Source organism: Manis pentadactyla, chromosome 16 (genome assembly GCF_030020395.1).
Source record: "Manis pentadactyla isolate mManPen7 chromosome 16, mManPen7.hap1, whole genome shotgun sequence".
Taxonomy (NCBI): domain Eukaryota; kingdom Metazoa; phylum Chordata; class Mammalia; order Pholidota; family Manidae; genus Manis; species Manis pentadactyla.
This window is the reverse complement of record NC_080034.1, coordinates 75576747-75598278: the sequence shown is the minus strand read 5'-3', so window position 1 is coordinate 75598278 and position 21532 is coordinate 75576747. Positions and strand designations below refer to the sequence as shown.

Sequence of the window (21532 nt, the reverse complement as noted above, 5' to 3'; positions counted from 1 at the left end):
CAGTCCCCGATCACCATGACCATAAAAATGGGATGAGTACGCAGCCTCGGTATTCCCAGCTGCCTACTGGCTCTATTAGTCACGGGGAATGGATAAAACGGCCTTCGGTTTGGTCTCCGTCCCGCAGCGCCATCGGTGTTAAGTCCTCCAACCAGAAGCAAGACTGTAGACTAGTTTGCAAAGCTAAGAACGGGACCCTGAAGAGCCAGGGCCCCGCCAAGTCATTGCTGCCTGCGAGGCCCTGCCCACAGGGCTACCCGCCCTCCTCCAGAACTCTGGCATCACTGCCTCTTACATGGACCATAAGTGAGGGTGCCTTAGGGACCCAGGGGGCTCCAGCCAGTAACTCACAGCAAGAGCAACACAAAGGGGACAAGGATCTAGCAGCCGGGCCACCTGTGAGGGGAACATGTCGGGGGCCACCCAGGTGCTGACAGAGACAGGGAGGCCGGCCTGGCAGGCACAACCAGCCCTGATGAGCACAGCGTCCTGGTCACTGTACAGATGGGGGACAGGAGGATGGGACACTGTCTACGGCGATGCCATTCACAACAGGTGGGCAGAGAAGAGCAGGTGACAACTAGAGCACGTTGGCAGAACCTAGTCACTAAGCCAAGTGCAGTCTGGGCCTCGGTCCCCGGATGGATACCCAGGCCCTGTGTGGCTACCAGGCTCCCCACATTCGTGGTGAGTGATCTGTCTGTACCACCCAAACCACCCCCCATCAGATGAACTGCTCAGAACAGCCCAGCCATGTCTCTCCCAGGCCCAAAGCCCTTCCTGCCCACCCACCCCTCCCACCATCAGACCCCAACCCCTCGCCCCTGGACACACACGCGGGGCTGCGTGTCTGCCTGTATACTACCTCTGTCTCACCCAACAGTTCAAATGCCACACACAATTACAATTAGGTTTTTGTATGTGCGTATATTCTAGTTACGTTCGAGTTCTCTGTGGACAAGGAACACATTGACACATCTTTCAGAAAGCCTAGCTCTGAGGACGGAGTCCAACAATTACTAATAAGTAATTTGATTCTCTATAATCTAACCACTTTCCATGTTTTTCATTCCATCCTCTTACCAGAGCTATGAGGTAGGTATTATTATCTGCATTCAATAGATGAGAAGGCTAAACCTCAGGGAAGGGTGAGCGACAGGCGACTTGCCTGGGGCCCCGCGGCTCACCACCAGGGCTGCCTGCCGCCCTGACTTAACCACTGGTCACGTTAGTAAGTGGCGGGAGGAAGGCCAGCAGGCCCAGAGGCTGGGACCAGCGAGAAGCTTCCTCTACGTCTTCATCCCCACAGGGGACACGGGTCTGCGGCTTTCTGATGTGGTTCTGGGCATCTCCACAGGAATTCAGCTTGTCTAGACTCCACTCTAAGTGACGTCACACTGCATTTGTCTGTCTCTGACTCATCTCAGCTGCCCTCGGGACCATCCATGTTGTCCTTTCTGTTTTTTGGCCGAATAATATTCCATTGTATGTATGTGTGTGTATATATATATACATGTGTGTATATATGTGTATATATAAATGTGTGTGTATGTGTATCTCACATCTTCTTTATCGACCCAGCCACTGACGGGCACTCAGGCTACTGTAAATAATGCTGCAGTGAACACAGGGCACGGGGAAGTCTCTGAGAGAGCGATTTCCTTTGGACATTTCCAGAAGTGGGATTGCTGGATCAGATGAGAGTTCGATTTTTACTTCTTTGAAGACCCTCCATACTGGTTTCCACAGTGGCTGCACCAACTGGTACCCCACCCCTAGTGATGTCCCAGGCACGCCATGCCCATTATCCTTGCTCGCCAAGCCCAGCACTTAAAACCCCACAGGCCCTGCATCCAATCACCATTCCTGCAGCCCAGGGTGAGGCGGTGAGAGACGGAGAGAGAGGCCAAGTGCCACCCAGGGTGGAATGGACAAGAACTTGCTGTCTGAAGTAAGTGTACTGGCCAGGTTTTTCCCCCGCCGGCTGCTGGGTCTGGATCCGGAGAACCAGGGAGGCCAGCCGGAAATGCCGTGCCTTCGGGGCAGAGCTCCGGGGGCCTTTGAAGAAGCAGCACAAGGACGAATATTCTATCTAAGGTGTATCCGGAACAAGTAAAGGGCTTTAAATTCCATCCAGGCCAGGGTCTTAAGAGAACCACATGAGGAAGAAAACATTTACTTCTGAGAGTAAATAAACTAACCAGAAATTCAGAAGCAAACCCACAGAGCCTTGAGTTATTCCCAATGATCAGTTTCTAGTTTATGAGTCCCACATTCTGCCATGTGGACAGCAAAGCATAAACCGTTCAGCTTTACAGGAACCCCACAGCCCGTAAACAGGGTTATAAAACAATTTACCAAGTTTGTTGGAAACAATTATTTCAAACTTAAACATCTTCGGCATAAAAATCACCTCCTATGTTTATTTCTCGAAAACATCTTTGACCATCACAATGTGCTCAATCAGATATTAAAATAATGTCAGCCCAAGGACACGAGAAAGGAGTCCTAAGCTGCTTAATGTTCTGACACCAACCAATGGCAATAACCATTGAATTCAAAGCTCTAGCCTTCCTACCATAGCCACACTTTATTAATTCCGCAGATATGAGCAAAGTAGTAAGCATGCTACATTGGAAGGAGCATGAAGTTTGGTGCCAAACAGCCAGCTTGGCCACAAGCTAGCTGGGTGTCCTTGGGCAAGTGATATAACCTCAATGAGCCCAGGTCCTCCCGTCTGTAAACTCAGAGAGGGAATAGGATTATTGTTAGCGTAATTCTGAAAATCCCAAAATAAACTATCTGTGGCTCATCTAGTGAGAACACCTAAGTGGCTCTTCCACACCTACTCAGTGGGGAATGTTCCCCAGACAAGTCTCTGCTCTGGTTCCCACGCGCCCACTTCTTCCCACTTGCCCTGTGAAAACAGTTCCATTGTCCTACTTTACAAATTTAAAACGATTTACAAAATCAGAAGAGATTCTAGGATCTCTATCTTCCACTAAGCAAAGACGGAAGAGAAGAGAGTTGGGACACTAAGAGTTAGACCCCTGGGTGAGTTACTGAGAGAAAAGGAAAAAAAGAATAAATCCCATCGTCAAGGCAAGAAAGTCAGAAATGTGACAGTGCGCTGGTTTCTACCTGCGGTCAAAGTAAAGTGGGGACGCTCTGCGAAGCCTAACAGGCGCCCCGTGAACTGGGTGAGCACCTGCAGCAAAGGACCTCGGGATGCTCCGAGATGCCCCAGGGGCACCTGTGCAGGAACGAGCCGCCAGGGGGACTAGAGACAAACAGGCACAAACCCGCACATGCGGGGACGGCCCGGCCTCGGGAACGGCAGGCTGCCTGATCACGGGGAGACGAGAATTTCCCAAGCGGGCAAAAATTTGGACCAAGTCCCTGAAGCAGCAAATGCTCAGACCAACCTTCAGCCACTACTGAGTTTTATTCTCCAGAAAGCACGAGGCCCCCAGCGCCCCGGGGCAGCTCCGAGGGGCGACCTGGGTCTTTCCATTCTAAGACTCTCAGGCTGGGGCTTCTTAGGAAACCGCGGCCCGGAGAGCCAGGCGTGCGGCCCGGGCATCCCCGTGTCAGCGGCCAGGGCCATCCTGAGGGCGGCGCTGTTGCGGGGCGCTCCGCACCCAGGACGCCCAGCCGCCTCTGGTGCCGCAGGTCCCATCCCCGCGCTCTGCTCGCCCCGTCCGCGCTCTGTTTAAGAATAAATATTGATGAACGTAGTTTTCATATTGTCACCCAGGCCTCTTCAGCTGCCCCGGGACCGTGCAGCGGGACCCCCCGAGTCGCCCTTCTCCCCTGGAAATGCTCCCGGCCCGCCCGCGTGCCCCCAGGCGGCGAGGGGACCTTCCGTCCGCGTCCGCCGGGAGCAGAGCGCGGGGCCCGGGCCCTCGCACGCCGGTCCGCTCGCACCCACAGCCCTGCGTGGGCCTCTCCCCCGGGGCCCTGTCATTTCTTCACTGCGGTCGTCGAACACTGACAACGTCCGTCTATTACGGAAACAATCACAAAACTCCCCTCGGCCCTCGCTGCCACTGTCCGCTCGCCCTGCTTCAAGGTCATCAGGTCTCGCCCGGGAGCCACCGACACTACCGTGTTCTCCCTTCTCGCTCCTTCCTAACACGCACGACACTTCCCCCTTCTCACCACTGGCTTGAATCTGTCTTCTCTGCCATTCCAAATGGCCTTGGCTCACAAAATTCAACCCTCTTCCTCCCTCGGGGGCCCTGCACCCCCCTAACCCTCACCCGTCCCGGTCCTCGGAGCTCAGTTACCTGCCCAGTGCTGCCGGCTCCTTGGGATCCCCCACGTGCATTAACGGGGCGTGTCGGTCCGGGCACGGCTCTGCTGGGGCCCAGCCACCCGGCCTTGCCAGCGAGTCCATGTCCTGCCCTGGTTTCACACGCTGCCCCACGCCAGCTCTCCGTCTCCCCAGCCCTCATCTCTCGTGGCTCACGCTGCCTTCAGGCGTGTCTGTTGGGGAACCCTGCGCTCACGGAACCCCGCTGAAGCAGGAGTCGTTACTCCACCTCCGCAGTCACCCCCAGTTCCCGTGTCCCCATCCTGTCAGAAGGAGCCCCACTCGCCAGGATCCTGGGGACCCCAAGCCTGTGACAACCCTTACCTTCCTCCTCCTGCAGGTCCCTCCGACTCCACTGGCTCTGTGACCAGACAGCCTGAAGGCCTCACCGCCTGGCATTTTGCACAATTACTTCATTCTTTTGGGTCTTGAAGCTCTCTTTCCCTTCTAAAGTTTTTAAATACCAAAATAGTATGTTTGTTTAAAAAAGTAACCGACGTAAAAATTTTTAAGTGTCCTTCTTTCCCCACCCCAACAATATGGGTGGCGGTTAAGAGGGCCAAGGTCGTCGTGACCACTGACTGCACTTCAGTGACTATCATTCCAGAACTAGATAGAAAGGCAGAGAGAGACCATTTTGATACTTTAAGCAGGATATGGGATCACAATATGCACGCTGTTCTACCACTTGCTCTTTTTACTCAATATGATGGAAAACGTCTTTCAATCTGACTTCATTTTCTCTACATATGATATGTGATTCCATAGCTTGCATATACCATAACTTAACCTAACTATTCCTCTACTGCTTAACATTTAGGGATTGTTCTGTATTTAAATGTCCATTGAGAAAGGTCACTCCTTTAACCACCGATTTATTTATCAATTACTACAAGAATCACAGGACTGGCAGCTGGATAAGGAACAGAACTCAGCACAGGCCGGCAGGGGCAGGAGGGAGGAAGGGTGGCTCCTGATGACAGGGATCATCCCCGTACAGCCCCTGCATGCACACAGGGACGGGGAACTCAGGAGCTCCCGGGGCATCAATCCTTCTGTCTACACAGCTCTTGTTAAGAAGGAGCTTTGTGACAAATTGAAAACCACCACCCCAGAGTTTGTGTCCCTTGAGTTTAATTCTGCTGAGGACAAGCAAAATTATACTCTTCGAATATCTGAGAACAGCTATGACATCATCCCTAAGGAAGCTAAGCCTCTTCCTCCAACAATCCTCCTCATATGAAGCAGGCTGAAGGCCACACATCTGCTGCTGGACTTCCTTCAGCTGTACCTCAGTGTCCACGGTTCCTCTGCAAAGTGGACACTCCGCACTAGCCGGCAGGGGGGAGCTGTGGCCTGACCAGCGCGGAATGGACCGCTGTGGCCACCTGCCCTTCTGCAGGTGCACCTGCTACGGGCAGCGGGGCAAACACCTACCCCCAGGGCACAGACCACACCGCGAGCCAAAGGGGTGGCTGCAAAACTGCCTTACATTCTAGATCATTCCCAGATTGATTGACCACATATCCTTCTCACCACCCCAGCTTGGAGGCTGAGCCGGATGCCCTTAAGCATAAAACACAAGAGTAGATAGGAGCCAGGGCTGAAGCCCCAGATTCCTGGGTCTGAATCCTGGCCCGACTGCTGACCAGTCATGGAATCTCACAGATAACTACTTATTTGAGAGAAAAATTATTAAGATAATGTTTATTTTATTAAACAACTATTCATTCATGAAAATTCGAGAAGCCTGAGGATTCAGGATGCACCAATTATCCCCCACATCTTTACTGAAAGTGACTCAGATGCACACAAAAATTCAAATAAATGTAATGTTAAAGCAAAAAGTAAATCTAAAGTGCAAACACAAGTATTCCTGCATCATTTCTCTCCACTTTTCTGACCAAACAATTTTCTAGGAATATACTGGTCCCAACTTCCATTTCTGACAATACCCTGAGCTCAATGTACATAGAAAAAGCACAACGAATCATCTAGAAAAATAAGAAGCACTGGTTTTTAAATGAATTTTATTTTTTAGAACACTTAGATTTGCAGAACAAAACTACAAAGATAGTTAAGTACAGAGTTCCCATATGACCCAGAACCGGTTTGCCCTATTATTAGCGTCTTATATTCTATGGTACATTGTCAGAGTCAAGGAACCTATGTTGATGCCCCAGTACTAACTAAAGCCCACACATTGCTCAGATTCCCTTCCTGTCTACCCAATGCCCTTTTTCTGTCCAGGATCCCATCCAGGATACCACATTACATTAGTTCTCACGTCTCAGGCTTTCCTTGTTTTTGACATTGACGGTTTTGAAGAGTACTGGTCAAATATTTTCTAGACTCTCTCAGTTGGAATTTGTCTGATATTTTTCTCATAATTAGACAAGAGTTAGGAGTTTGGAGAGGGAGATCACAAAACCAAAGTGTTATTTTTGCCACATCATATTAAGAATAACATGCTGGCACTATAACTGTCCCTGTTGATGTTGCCCTTGACCACTCGACCGAGGTCATTTGTTAGGTTCTTCCACCAAGGTCACTTTTGTCCCTTCCCTTTCCATTCTGTCCTCTTTGGAGGGAAGTCATGATACGTAGCCCACACTTAAGAAGTGAGAACACTCCCCCTTCTTGAGGGAAAAGTATCTGCATGAATTATTTAGAATTCTTGTACAGGGAGATTTGTCTATTTTCCCTCATTTATATCAGCATGACTGCATGGATGCTTATCTTATACTTTGGCTTATGATCTAATATCTTTATAATCTATAGATTATAGATCTATAATTTATACTTCTTTTATCTGTGCTTCTATGATCTAATATGTCTTTATTTTCTTGCTCAATTTGTTCCAGCTTTAGCCATCGGAAGCTGTTTCGTTTGGCTCCTGTGTCCATTTGATATACTCTCATCATCATGAGTTTTTGTTTTTGCTTCTGCACCTCCTTACTGGGTGGCACCATGAGACACTGCAGGCTCCTCTTGTGTATTTCCTGCCCCAGTCCTAGAATCAGCCACTTCTCCAAGGAGCCCTGGTTCGCTTCTCTGTGGAATGATAATAGAAACCAGGATCTAGGTGTGGATGTGCTCACCGCTGATGGAATGCCACTCCTTGCAGACCCTCTCAGCGGACAAAGCAAGGAAATAAATGTGTGTATACTAAACCCTGACTATACACATAACTTACAAATATTTTGACATGTAACCATCTATATCCATACTGAGCTAAACATTCATACTGATGTCTTTTATCATTTTCATGCAGAGCTCAACTGGTGGAATAGTAAGAAAATTCCTCGTAAGCCAGAAATGCATAAAAGCAGAAATTCCAGAAGCAAGCACCCTAGGACCTGCATTCATTTGCCCTGGAGTGTATGTCTATCCAGGTAGCCTAGAGTTTGGACACCGGAACAAAGCAGGCTGAGAAAGGAGGTGGAGGAAGGTTAGAGACTCTGTGTAAAGCTAAGACCTGTCTTGAAGCCAGGACCCTTCCTAAACTTCTACAAGGCCACACCTCACTAGGAAACAAAGCCATTTACCCTAGATGGAGACAGTGGAATGTGTGTTTATATGGTCCTCGGCGCTCGGTGGGGAGACAAAATGTACAAAACTCCCCTGAGAAGGAGTCTGAGGCCTAAATCCACAATCCCTGTTATGGCAAAAAAAAAAAAAAAAAAAGACTATAAACAGGAAATGCTCTCAGTGTGAGTGGGCTGGGAATGCTCCCCAGAGCCCTGGCAGAGGGACCCCAAGTCCTCTCAGGAGAGTGGTGCCAGAAATCCAGGTCTCAAAATGTTCCCCCAGATAAAGTACAACAGAGGATGAATATCCAGCTGAAAATCAAAGAAACCAGTTACAGAGACACATATAACCTGATTCTATCAATATGAAATGACCAGAACAGGCCAAGCTAGAGGGGGAGAAAGTGGAGCACTGGTTAGGGGCTGGGAAGGAGGGATTTGGGACGAAGTGGAAACACGAAGAGTTTCTTTGGGGCGAGGGGGGCACAGAAATGTTCTCCAATTAGATCGTGACAGTGGTCACACAAACTTGTGACTATACTAAAAAGTACTGCTTATACACTTTCAGTGGGTGAATGTAACATACAGGATCCTGGAACAGAAGAGGATAATAATGGAAAATCTGGTGAAATCCAAAAGTCTGGCATTTACTGAATAGTTACGTTATCAGTGTTGAGTCTTCAGTGCTGACCAATGGACCGTGTGATGCAAGGTGCTCACGCTGGGGAAAACTAGGTGAAGCATGTGTAAAAACTCTCAGTATTGTCACTACTACTTTTCTGTATATCTATAATAATTTCAAAACAAAACATTTTTTAAAACAAAATTACCAAAAAGTGTGATCCATCTATTATGAAGCTCAGAGCAATCTTTAAAAGACTGTGCAAGTCAAAATACTTCTTAAAACACTGCTGCAACCCTTGGTATTTTCACTGGAGCTAAAGAGATTAATTACAAATGGCACAACAAAGGAGCTCTCTGAGGCCATCAAGTTCAAGACCTTCGTCAGGAAATGAGATGCATTAGTGGTGAACCCCACCTGTGGTTGCCTAGCCAGCATGTCAAGGTCCTTGCTGATGGCCGCTCCACCGTCTGTGGCTTTTCCCGTCATTGGACAGCTCTTCTACTCAAGCTTACTTCCTTCTGTTTAGCAATCCTCAGTTGTTCCAGCTTATAACCATTTATCTTGCTCTTTTCTAACTTCTCCAATTCTTCCAGAAACTTTGCAACAGAGAACCAAAACTAGACACATATTACTCTAATAAATATTCGAACACAAGAGATGACTTTCCAGCTCCCATAAAAACTTGTAAGTGGCCAATTACTAAATTCTTTTATAGTCCACTACCTGCCTGCAGATTCCTTCAGCAATTTCAGCTAGCTAAGATGCAGCCAGCTATGATTCATCATCCGTTCTAATGTTGAAACAGAACCCTGTCCTAACTCCTGATGAGACGATCGCTTTGAGCTCACAGCCTCCTTTGACTCTTCTTTTTAAACTAACATAGCAGACCCGGCAATCAGATAAAGAAACACATAAAGACACTATAAATACCTCAGTAGAAAAATAAAAAAACACATAAATCAATGTACATTTTGCAACTCAGTAAAGCTAACTATAAACATGAGGTAAATGTTAACTCAGTAAGGCTGAGGTTACAAAACTAAATGTAAGATCGTATTCTACTGTTTTTTGTAAACTCTACCTCCAAACCCCATACATGAGAAAAATAAAACAATCTTCTTGTCTTCCCTCCAGTTTCTGTGAAATGGTTTTCTGAATATAATTCAGATAGATGTTGACTTGCTTCCCTTTTCTTAAATAACATGCAGGAAGGTTAATACACTGTTTGGAGAAGAATGAGCAATTATCTTTCAGAAAGGAGAAGGAAGGAAAACACCTCAAAGCCCCTAGAAGATAAGAAACAGAAGCTCCTCTATACATATCTTTTTTCCAAAGTAAAGTACACACACTCGCATGGCATTTTGATCTTATTCTAATAAGGAGGTGAAAGAAGAGAGAAAATTCCAGAAGCCCCAAGTCAATTCACTTTGGCCAAATACACCAAAATGTACATACTTCATTCGAAGAAATAATAAAGTAAATCTACAAGTGCAGTCCTCTTAGCTACATCCACTGAAAGTAGAAAAAGAAATAGAGTTTGGGTTTGTGAGCTTTGCCCTCAGAAAGTTTCTTTATAATCTAACATTAAGCCGGCCTTGGGACTGTTGAAGATCTTGGAATGACAGGATTTTAGAGCTGAAGAGTTCTGAAAAAGCACTGTTTACAGCAGATGGGGATACCAAGAATTCCAGAGGTGTGCAGCAGACAGCAGGCTAGTCAGAGGACTGGCCATTTCACCCCGAGGCAGGGGACACAGGGATCCTTAATGCTCCGGTCCCCGAGCCCAGGGTGTACTTCTCCCAGAGGACAGTGGGAACAAACGCCAAGGTCCCCCTCCACAGGGCTCGGGGCTCGGCCCCCACACGTGCCCCGGGAAGGGGCCCTTGGAGCTCTCCACGGTTAGAAAGGAGATGCCAGGCCCCAGCTGGAGTCACTGTGCTAAACCCACATCAGCAAACCACGACTTGGGACTGAACCTAACTGCAGTTGCAACACTCCAGGAGCAGGACCTTTACCACCAGCACAGGATTACCTGGTCAGCCCAGCGAGATGATCGGCCAGGGGGCTTCCTTCCCTGTTGGGTGGGGACCTTGCCTGCAGCTACGCTTCTTTGCTAGTAAGCTCCTTTCCCCGCCTCTTCTCCATCTTCCAGGGCCTATTCTACAGCTCAGTGGAGCTCCTTCTCTTGCTAGATGGGGTGCCGCCCAATCCATGAAATCACTGAATAAAGCCAGTTCGATCTTTGAATTTACTCAGCTGAGTTTTGGACACCTAGCGCCATATTCCTGGGGAAGACCCCTCCCCTCCCCCTCCCCCACCACCCCAGCCCTTTCTGCACTTGCTAAAGGACAAGGCAGTCCTGCAAGCAGAGAAACAGAACATCAGGAAAGGCAGAAAGGAAGTCAAATGCCACAAGAGCTCTGTATATGCAGATATGAATCAATCCCTAAGAGACAGTTACATTTAAAATTTTAAAAAAAACAGACAAGGAGTGAAAGAACCCTACACTATCACACATGTCAGAAAACAAACAAGAAGGCTCTGTGTGTGTTCGCACACCCATCTCTGGAAGGCTGCCAGGGCGAGGGCATCAGGGCCAGCTGGTGGGGGGGGCGGCTAGCCTTTCATTAGACGCCCTTTTCTGTCTGCGATTTTTGTACATAAGCTACCCAGTCAAAATTTTTAAACTGTACTTATGCAAAATGAAAACAAAAAAATTATTAATTTTTAAAAACGATTATAAATATTTTTTAAACTTAATATAGTTAAATGAATAATTTAAATAAAATAACAAAGATAGAGAACAAATAATGGGGGGGAGTGTCCTTTGGATCAAAGAAGTTTCAACCCAGTGACACTCACAGTTTAAACCATTTCAGGACATTTCACAAAATGACTTTTGAATTTAGCAAACCCCCCCCCAGGCCTGAACAACATTTGTGTATACCTGTGCTGACTCTGTTTCCAATCAGAGCCACAGAGAGATGAATGAGACTTAAGGAAGGTGGGGCCGGGGAGTGGCTGGAGAGAAACAATCTTTTTTATTTTAATTATTGATTGAAACAAGAATTCAGAACCATCTGAACAAAAGCTTTTCAAATGTCCCCCTGCTCTGTTTCAAATTAGTCTAGAACCTGAGCTCTGGGCTGTTTCGGTGAATAAACCTGAGGATGGAATATTTGTAATACTATGATGGTTGGGAAATCCCCAGCACTATCAGCCCAGAAATCTTAGTTCAACACTCAAAACCGCTTTAATGCTGTTGTGAACTTTCAAAATCATACTTCAGAGCAGATCAATATGACTAATGCATGAAAGAAGATTAACCACTGATAACTGTACAGTTACAAGCAGAGCCCTACTATTGCAAGGTAGTTGGTAAATGATTCGCCAAGAGCACTTTTTTTGGACAAGTAAAAAACAGGGCAAATGGGTTAACGAGTTCATTTTGTGGCAGATGGTCACATTGCTTAAGCCCAAAAGGACGGTGATCTTTTAATAAAGCACATTTTTAACCAGTATAAACTACTGCAAATTACTTTCCCACTGCTGATTCTCTATCCTTGTGTTATCCTGGCAAACCCCCTAGAAACTGTCATTAATAAGACTGCAGCAAGTTTTCCCTCCATCTTGTTTACTGAATGGGTTGGCTTAAAATAGGAAGCTTCTGAAAAGCACACAACCACACACCATTATTAAATTATGCAAACTGAATTCTTTTTACAAGTTGCTGCTACAAAAGGTATTTCCAGATTGTATCTCCTTAGAAATAATCCTTTCATGAATATTTTTCTTTATAAATGTAATTTGGAGGCCATGCTACAGAACACATAGGAGTACTAGGTTATATGGCACCTTTTATGTACGCCTGACGTCAGATTGCTAGGGAAACTTCCACATGTCCTCACAAATCTGAGACAACTGGTCCAAAACCTGACATTAATGTCTCCGCATCTATAACTGCAAGTGACGTACACATCAGATCCACATGGTGAAAATGGGAATGAAGGCCTTCATTTTGAAACAACCCACATGAACATTAATGATCAGCAGTGGGGCCATTAGTTAACTCTCAAATCAGAACTTACGGCTCTGAATTGCAGGCTCCAAATAATAAACAGGCCTAACTAGCTGGTAAAAAGCGCCAGCTCCCAATTCTATCTTGATTAGTCATTCATTCCAATGCAAGAGTGTAAATAAAATTCCATGTCAACTCAACATACATTCATTCATACATACAAAGTTCCCACTTTGTCCTAAGCATCCGAGGTGACTGACTGAGTCATCCTTAGTCACTGCCCATCTTGTCTGGAGTGACAATACCTTGGCTCAAACACCTGGAATATTGTGCACATCCTACCTAGCCCCACCCCAGCACATCCCCTTCCCCTTCTGCAGCAGCGGCTCCCAGGGGTCCCCTTCCCCTGACACACACCCAGGCGCAGAAGTGCTGAGGCCCTGTGTCCTCAGGCAATGGCCTGTGCACATTCCCTGGGGCTTCAAGCACCTTGTATTCCAAGCGGGTACCTGTAACCCAGGAGTCTCTCAAGGGCTTATCTGCTGGAAGGCACAGACCCCAGTTAACCCTTGTTTCCCCATTCCAGCCCCATTTGGCAGACAGGCTCCTTAAATGACTATTGAAAGAAGCCACCCAGAGCCAGGCGGGCAGGGAGACCTGTAAATCCCCGACCAAAGGCAAAACCATCATGTGCCCACCGTGCGCACAGCCAGGGCTGTCGCTGTGGAGAAACAGAAAAGTCGCTACCCGTTCAGCCCTGGGGCAGCGGGGGTGTCAACGAGTGCGGGGGAGACAGCTGGACCAGGGTCACAGAGGGCAGACGGGATGGCAGGAACGGAGGGCAGGCGGGAGGGCCGACGCCCAGGGATAAAGAGCGTGTGCAGGCGCTGGGAGGCGCCAGAGATACGCTGCGGGGCAGGCAGGGGGTAAACCTCCACTGAGGGGACAGCACAGTGCGCAGGGAGGTGGCGGCTGGGGTGCGGGGCAGTGACTGCGACCACAGGCTACAGAGGACAGTCCTGGGTTCAAGTCCAGCCTCTGCCCCTTTTCAGCTTCAGAGGTAGGCCTGCTCTTACCTTCAAATTTGGGGTGTGACTCAGTGTTGCCATACCAATTAGAGGAGACTGTGTACAGAGTGGCGGCCCAAGTGCCTGGAAGTGCAAGCATACAACATAGGAGGCTGGTGGTATCACTAGCCAGGCAGGAAAACTGAGGCCAGGCTGGGAAGAACTGGGAAGAGGCTAAGCTCCAGGCCCCACGAGGCTTCTGCTTGGAAGGCCAGAAAGCTTCTGGCCACACCTGTGCCCTCTGCCCTCCCTTTGATTTCATCAAGGCACCTGACAGACACAGTCAGCAGTTTGCAGCTGGGGCAGCCCAGCCCCTGGACCCCCGCCCCCTGCAGAGCCCTAACACAAAGGCTGCTCACCCCCCTGCTCCATGCACACAGCTCCTGCAGGCTGGGCTAAGGGGCAGCCCCCAGCGCCACCAGGGGCTCAGTTCCACAGAATATGGCTTGATATTCTTGGGTGGTTTCTGCAAGCGGTCCTCCACCTCCCAGCGGCAGGTGCAGGCTCTCCGAGTCACAAAGAACTGCCCGTCATGTTTGTGTGCAGCCTCAGGAAGGTCTGAAATGCTCAGGGTCAGCCACCGGCCGCAGCCCTGTAAGCACTCTGGGCCCCAGGGGCCACCTCCCCAGCCCCGAACCCCACCTCTCATCCCAGGCCCTCCCGCCCAGCCCACAAGCTCCACCTGTCAACTCGCAGCCGCGTGCAGCTCCTGACGGCGGCTCCCCTGTGCCTCATCTTCCCACTGCTGACCCCCTCGCAAAGCCCCCTTCTGCTCCGTCAAGAAACATCCGGTGTCTTCCCAGCTCTCCCAGCCGGTCAGGGGAACACGACCGCCTCCAGCTGTTTGTTCCCCATTTCACCACAATGAGCAAACAGAGAGAAGACAGCCACTGCTTTTCCAGATCGCCCGCTGCTGCTTGAAACCCCCTTCCACCACCCTTGTACAAATCCTCGGTTCCCTCCAGCCTCCGCCCGATTCCCGACATTAAATGGCAAGATGCTCGGAATGACCCCCGAGCAGCTGGCTTCCGAGTCTCCCAGCCCCCACAGCCCTGCAGGGGAGCGGCAGCAGAGTCCTTTCTCCACCTCACACGCCCAGGTGCACCAGGCAGCTTCAGAGCTCAGGAGCACCACCGTCCAATCCCCAGTCCCCAGCTTGCTAGACCAAACCAACTTCCACCCCACACCACACCGACACCCTGACTCCCATCATCGCCTGGGAAGGCCGCCCCAGGAAGCTCCGATGCTGCTATCCCCACCGACCTCTCCCCTCTTCTGCACCTGCTCCAAGTCTCTCCAGTCACTGGATATTTCCCTTTTGATTTTCATCACCTCCAACTCCCTGTCAGCATCATTTAACACCTTCACTTCTTAGCTTTTCAACAATCTTCTCTGCAAACATCCAGCTGTCTGTTTTACTTGTGCTCCTAGACAAAGCTGCCAAAAGAGGAAAATCATAAATTGGCACCAACTCGTGCCTCTAAACATTTATGATCTTCAGTGCATTGAGTATACTCTGCAACCCATTAAATTGAACCTGGTCATCTCTTTTCACCATTCCCCCACAAAAACAACTCTAAACCTTCACCCAGCCTCAAACCCCTGCTCCTCCTTCAGCCATGACCTCCTGCCTGCATCACAAGCTGAAAATCCTTTCACAGCTGAAGTGCTTCAGTGCCTTCCCTTTGATGGCAGCTGTGGCTCTCCACCCCGGCTGGCGTGACAATCATCTGGGATGCCCCTCGACTCTGATACTCAGCTGGGCTGGATCCCAGAAACATACACGGCAGTAGACGCCGATGACAGTCCGTCACCAGTTTGGAGGAAAATCAGTCCACAGCAAGTGTCTGCAAGCACCAGCCCTCAGGCCAAATCCAGCCAACTGCCTGTTTGTGTGTGGCCTACCTGCTAAAAAATGTGTTTTACATTCCTTTAAGGTTTAAAAAAAGTCAAAAGAAAACTTTGTGACAGGAAAATTATATGAAATTCAAATTTCAGGGTCCATAAATAAGGTGTCATGAGAACACAGCCATGCCCCATTATTTACATATTACCGACGGCCGTTTTCCTACAACAGCAGGGTTGCTGTGACAGGCTGTAGGGCCCCGCAAAGCCGAAAATATTTACCGTCTGGTCCTGGATAGATCAAGTCTGCTGAGCCCTGCTCTGCAGGACGAATGCCAAGGCCTCCCCTGAGCGCCTTGGCTTCTCCTGCTGGGAACCCTGCTTTCTTCTCCAGCCTGGAGTCTGGCACCCCAGCCACTCGGTAGACTCTCCACACACCCCCACACGCGCCCTTCTTCCTGCCCACTCTGCCTGAACAGTTCTTCACCCTGCAGGAGCCGGCTCACGCTCCTGCTCACCTGTGAGATACTGCACGCTCAGACAACCGCCCCCCCGGACAAAGCAGACCAGACCTCCCCGTCGGTTCTGCCTCCCCGGGGCCTGACTGGTTTACATCCTGTCTGTGTAGAGCAGTGCTACTCCAACTTGAGGGTGATGAGCACCACCCGCCAGCCCATGAAATCACCCATGGCCGGGCTGCCCCAGACGGGGGCACCAGGCAGAGAACGTACATGCCTAACAGGTTTCCAGGCTGACGCTGGTAACGCACCCAAGCCACATTGGTGGGTAGCTATGTCCCTAGCCAGCAAGGATTTTGAGGATGGACCCTATTTTATTCATGTTTGAATCATCACAGCCTAACACACCCTCAGGACCTCTGGGAACACAGTAGAAACTCAATACCTGCTGTTTGTGGTTGATTCAGATCATTTTCCTCTTTTAAGCCCATCACCGTAAATATCAGACAATGAAGGGGAATTAAGTGGGGAGGGGAGACCTGACTGCAGGAACCACTGAGGCCAAAACAGAAAACTAAGTAGCTCTCCACAGGGCTGATGTCCTCTGGCCACATGCCCAAACCCATCCTGAGCTGGGAGAACTGGGAAGACACAGGGTGAAGAGAAGATTGTTCAAGTCGGAATCTAAGGGTACAGCCTGGAGGCTGTGTCAACAGCAGGGATGTTAGGTAGAGGACCCTCCCCCAACAGAGGCCAATCTACCATCCACTTTAAAAACAAGCTTCTATATGTTGAAGTTTGATAATGTGTATCATTAACATTGCATATATTGTTACTAGTGATAAACATTTATTGAGCACCTACTATTTCCTGGGACTATAAAGAGAGATAAAATCTCAACCTCAAGGAGACTTTAAATTAATTGAGAATCCAGCCTATTAACTCAGCAAGATAACTGACAGTGTAAGGTAATACTAAGTGTCAAATGTAAACCACTCCAGAGGTAAACAGTAAAAGCCACAGGAGTCCAGCTGTACAGGGACTTGCCCACCTCTGTGGGTATACAGCACGTGCGTACTTAGGTGGGTCCTTTGTCTTCTCTGCTAGCATCTAAGCTCTTCCAGGGCAGGGAACTTGATTTTTCTCATCCTTGTATTTCTATCACCTGGCCAGGTACCTGGCACTAATACAGCTAAATAAATATTTAATTGCTTAATAATGACTGGGGAATGTGAGCTGAGCTTTTAACAAAGGTCAAGACTTAGATAAGAAGAGGACTGAGGGTTGGGTTTTCCAAAAATAGACAAGGGAACCAACCAGGCGACTAAAAGCTCCAAGCAGGTAAAGAAACCTTGTGGTCAAAGGCCCCAAGGAATAATCAAAACCCACTGCTGGGGCCACCATCAGTCTAGAGCACCAGGCCTTGACAGCCAGTCTTCTTCACCCAGCCTTTTAAACTGTAACACAAGCTTCCATTAAGAGTTCTAAACTTCTGTTGCTTTTATATCAATATCATTTCTGGGATTTTTCTGTGTGGTTTATATTTCCCTTACCCCTTTTTCTGCTGATTAAATTAGGGGGGAATGAAATCCACACAAAGAATCCTAGTTTAACACTGAATTGATACTTTATGCAAACACACACACATACTTTATGTAAGTTTTTGGGTGCCAGTCAGCAAAAATAGCCTTAGTTCCCAGAGGTCCCCACCACCAAACTGGAAATTCCTTCAAACCAGAAAACAGTTTCTTTCTTAGCTTTCACAGCTCCTAGGATACGACCAGGCACCACACAAATTAGTAATATCAACAATACTGCATCCTGGTAGCTGAGTCAATCTTGCAAATTTGGAAGTCTATGTATGGCTGGTTTGTAGACAGGTCATGTCATACCACAACCAAAACAAACCGGAGAGGGCATGAGCAGATGATTTAAACAAAAAACAAAACAAAACACTCACCCTCTGTTCCTTGATTTCTCCTAAATGGGAAAGAAAAGTTCTTACCTAATTTATCCCCACAAGTGGTTTGTATCTGAATAATGTTTCTAATTGCCAGAGCTTCACATTTGCTAGGCAGACAGGGATTCACTATTTTAGAAATGCCATTTTCCACAATCTAATCTGTGAGGCACCCGTGGAGGCCCTAAGTCGTCGTGCATTCCCTTTACTCTGTGTGTGAATTGCTGTGCTCTCTTTGCTTCTAATTAAGTAAGAAGAAATCATATTTAACACCTTTAGGAGGATATCTGACTACTGAAGATCCCTGGAAACTAAAACCATAGACTTTTCTGCAGCATTGACACAATTTCACACAGTTTTCCCCCAGGAATTAACAGATAAATGAAAGAATCAAATGGAAAATAATAAAAAGAGTTACTCATTTATGTAGTAGAAAGCTCAATGGATAGTTCAGTTTTTGCAAATAATAATCTACTTGACATGGGGACACCCAGAAGCCACAGGCATTCTAACAAGTGCAATCAATTCAGAAATTACAAATAACAAAAAGAATTAAATGTCTTAAAGAGGCATATGAAGAACTCTTTGGGCAACCTGAAGAATATGTCTTATCATGCTTAGTATATCGCAGGCCAATAAAACGTCACTCTTTAATGGGGCAGGAGCAAATATTTGCCAAGGACCGTGCTGTTGACCTCAGCCTGACCTCTGGGTCTGGCTTTACCATTCTCTTTGAGTTCTGCACCCGGAGGTGAGCCCCTTCAGACTGCACAAGTCAGGCACCTCAGGCCAGCCAGCCTTGGGTGGGGTCTGACCACTGAGGGGTGCTAATGAGATGGCAGGGCTGCCGTTGGGGACAAGAACTGAGGTGCTCCCCCTGCATGGGGCAGGGGTTAGGTGCAGCTCTCACTGGACCCTTGACACCCAGGTCTTCTGAATGCTCCCCGCACCCCTCTAAGTAGTTCATTAAAGGTTCTTCATTGCACCCCACTGAGGTGGATTCCATTTTCTGCCAGGACCTATCTGATACAAGGACTTTTTGGATGTAGGATGGTTTATGTCTCTACAAAATTTCTCAACTCCAAAATGTAGGTCTTATCACCTGCCCCCATTTACGCATGAGGTGGCTGGGGCTCTGAGAGGGTGGCAGAGTGCCAGTCAGGGGAACACAGCAGCGGTCACAGAGGAAGTCTGCTGGCAGAGCAGGAATCACAGCCAGGTCAGTCTGACATCTAAGACCTTAAAAAGCCTCTGAAAGCGTGAGGGAGAAAAACACAGCAGGCTTCCAAACTCTCAAGCCACAGTTGAGCCTCAGACCACATCATTAATGGCTGGGGATTTTCCCTGGGCCTAACATAAGCCGGCCGGGGCATGGCTCCGTACCTGCCCCTCCCACCGGGAGCGCTGGGGTGCTGGAACTGTTCTAAGAGCAAAGAGACCACGGGTGCTTCTTCCCGGCCCGCCACCCACACTTTCCCTTCAGTTCATCTCAGAATCCCTCCCTCCCAGCCTTAAACATCCCTAGGGCTCTTTGGTTCTTTTTTATAAATTAAAAACAGGTTACGTCTGACCACGGTCCAGACTGGGGGTGTGGGTGGATGGAGTTAAACAGCACTTAACGTCACACAGGCACCTCCCTGCCGTACCTCACCAGGGTCCCCTCACCATCTCTATCCACACAAGAGCCTCCTCCCTGGATTCCTCTTTCCAGCTGGGCAGAATCGCTGAAAACAGCAAATGCAATTAAAATCAATCCTGATGAGGGCTGGAGGGGTTAGTACAAAACAAACTCCCCTGCAGGAATTCGCCCTGTGCCCTGTGAGTTTGGGGGCCAGAGAACTTGCTCTCCCTGCCTTTGCCCAGGTCCCTGGTCTCTCCCATCCTCAGCACCACCTGAGGAGCAGGTTACAGAAGCTCGGGTGGCATCTGGTCCCTCTCCCAGTCCCCCAGCCTTCAGGGTTTGGCAGCTGATGAGAAGGCCGCGGTCAGACCGGGTGCGGTTCTGAATCGGCTCCGCAGAGGGAGCCCGGTGGGAGGGCGGCTCGGTAAACAGTATCCGAGTAAGGCAAACGTCCAGGTCTCACTTCCTCATTGCTGAAGGAATGTGGGTGGAAAGGACAACAGGTATGCTGTTGTTTGAAAAAAAAAAAAAGAAGAAACAGCTCGCTAGTGAGAGGCAGAGGAAGAAACCCGGGCAAAACTCAGCACGGACCCAAACGGCCAGCAGTGGGCCCCGCGGACCCTCCGGGTTCATTGAAACCAGCCTGTATTTATGCAGCCGCTACCCAACACGCCGGTCTAGCCTGCAGCACCTACAGCGACCAGGGAGGGAGGAGGGCAGCCCCGCCCCTCAGGAAGCTCCCTTACCAGGGGTCCCCGCTCCTTATGTGGCCATTTTCAATTTTAATGGGAGCAGGCCATTCCTGGACAGTGTAATTCCAACAGAGCCCCGGTTCCCCGGTAACCTGTCCTACTCAGGAGCCAGGAACCTCGGGGACAAGCCGACTGCGCGAGCTGCACCCCCGAGAGCCCCGGGTCCCTGCGTGCCGCCTCCCTGTCCGATGCACACACAGCACACAGGCGCCAAGGAACTGCCTCCGGGCTGCGCGCCTCGCTGCCGGAGCCTCCCCCGCGGGTCCCCCACCCCGAAGCCACCGGCTGCAGCCTGTCGATTGTCAGGCTCGCGGGGCAGGGCCATGCGAATCAAAAAGAATCAAGGCGACTACACTGTGGCAGAAATACTTGGCGCATCGACCCGTGACAGGAAACGAGGCGACCCCACAGCTGAACGGCAAGAGAAGTTCGTGCGAGCCCGGCGTGCGGGGAACGCCAGTGTCTTGGCACGTGCAGGCGAGAGCCACCCGCCAGGACCCCAAGCCACCTGCCGGGGCCCCCGCCGTGGGGCGCCGCGCCTACCTGGTCCAGCGGAATGCCCAGGAGCTCGCTGAGCGGGCGCAGGCAGGTGGAGCCCGTGGTGCGGCACGCGGCGCTGGCCGGCGGCGGCGCTGCCATCGCGCATCTTCGGGCAGCCGCCCGCCCCGCCGCGCCGCCCCGCTCGCCTACCGCGCGAGTGCCGTGGGGCGGCAGGGCCGCGGGCGGCGGGCCACCGGGCGGGGCCGCGGGCGCGCGCAGGCGCCCTCCTCCCGGCGCTCATTGGCCGGGCGCGCGGCGGCGGGGCGGAGGGAGGTGCGGCCCGGGGCCGGACCGCCCAGCCTGCGGAGCCGCGAGCCGAGTGCCAGGCGACCCGGGAGGAAGCCCGCCCGGCCCTGCGGCTGCTGCAAGGGCCCGGCCGAGGCCGCCGCGCCTCCGCCGCGGGCTGCCCCCTGGCCAGGCGGGCGCCGTGCACGAGGGGGCCCTCCGCATCCCCGCGCGGCCCCTCTGCGCGCCCCTGGGGTCCGGGCGGAAGGGTTAGCCTGCCAGTGGCTGCGGGCCAGCGCGCCCGCCCGGGCTCCCTGTGCGTCTCTCCAGGCAACGCGGTCCCCTGCGCCCTGAGCTGCGTCCCGCCGGCAAACACAGTGGGCTGCTAGCTTCTGGTCCTGGGCGTCCATTCCTTTGGACTGCGCCCTGGTTCACCCCTGTAAGAAAGTGGTGCTGGTGTGCGCTTCTGGTCAGGTATTTTGCATGCACCGTTCTCAAAGGGGTGTCCGTCCCGTCCACCTCCTCTCTGTCCCCAGACACAGACGAGCGTATGAGGGGCACTTGGAAAACTGCCAG

The 21532-nt window shown here is 50.2% G+C and overlaps 1 protein-coding gene across 2 annotated transcripts in view; it reads right to left on the bottom strand.

The window, feature by feature from the left end:
• Positions 1–20906, bottom strand: part of MBOAT1 (membrane bound O-acyltransferase domain containing 1) — a 76122-nt gene extending 55216 nt beyond the window's left edge. Inside the window, exon 1 of one of the 2 annotated variants that reach the window (XM_036911755.2) lies at positions 20735–20906. In XM_036911755.2, coding sequence (XP_036767650.1) covers positions 20735–20830 — 96 coding nt within the window. In that variant the 5' untranslated portion in view covers positions 20831–20906. The remainder of the gene's footprint in view (positions 1–20734) is intronic. The other variant, XM_036911753.2, reaches the window with a different exon arrangement.
• Between the last annotated feature and the right edge of the window lie 626 nt (positions 20907–21532).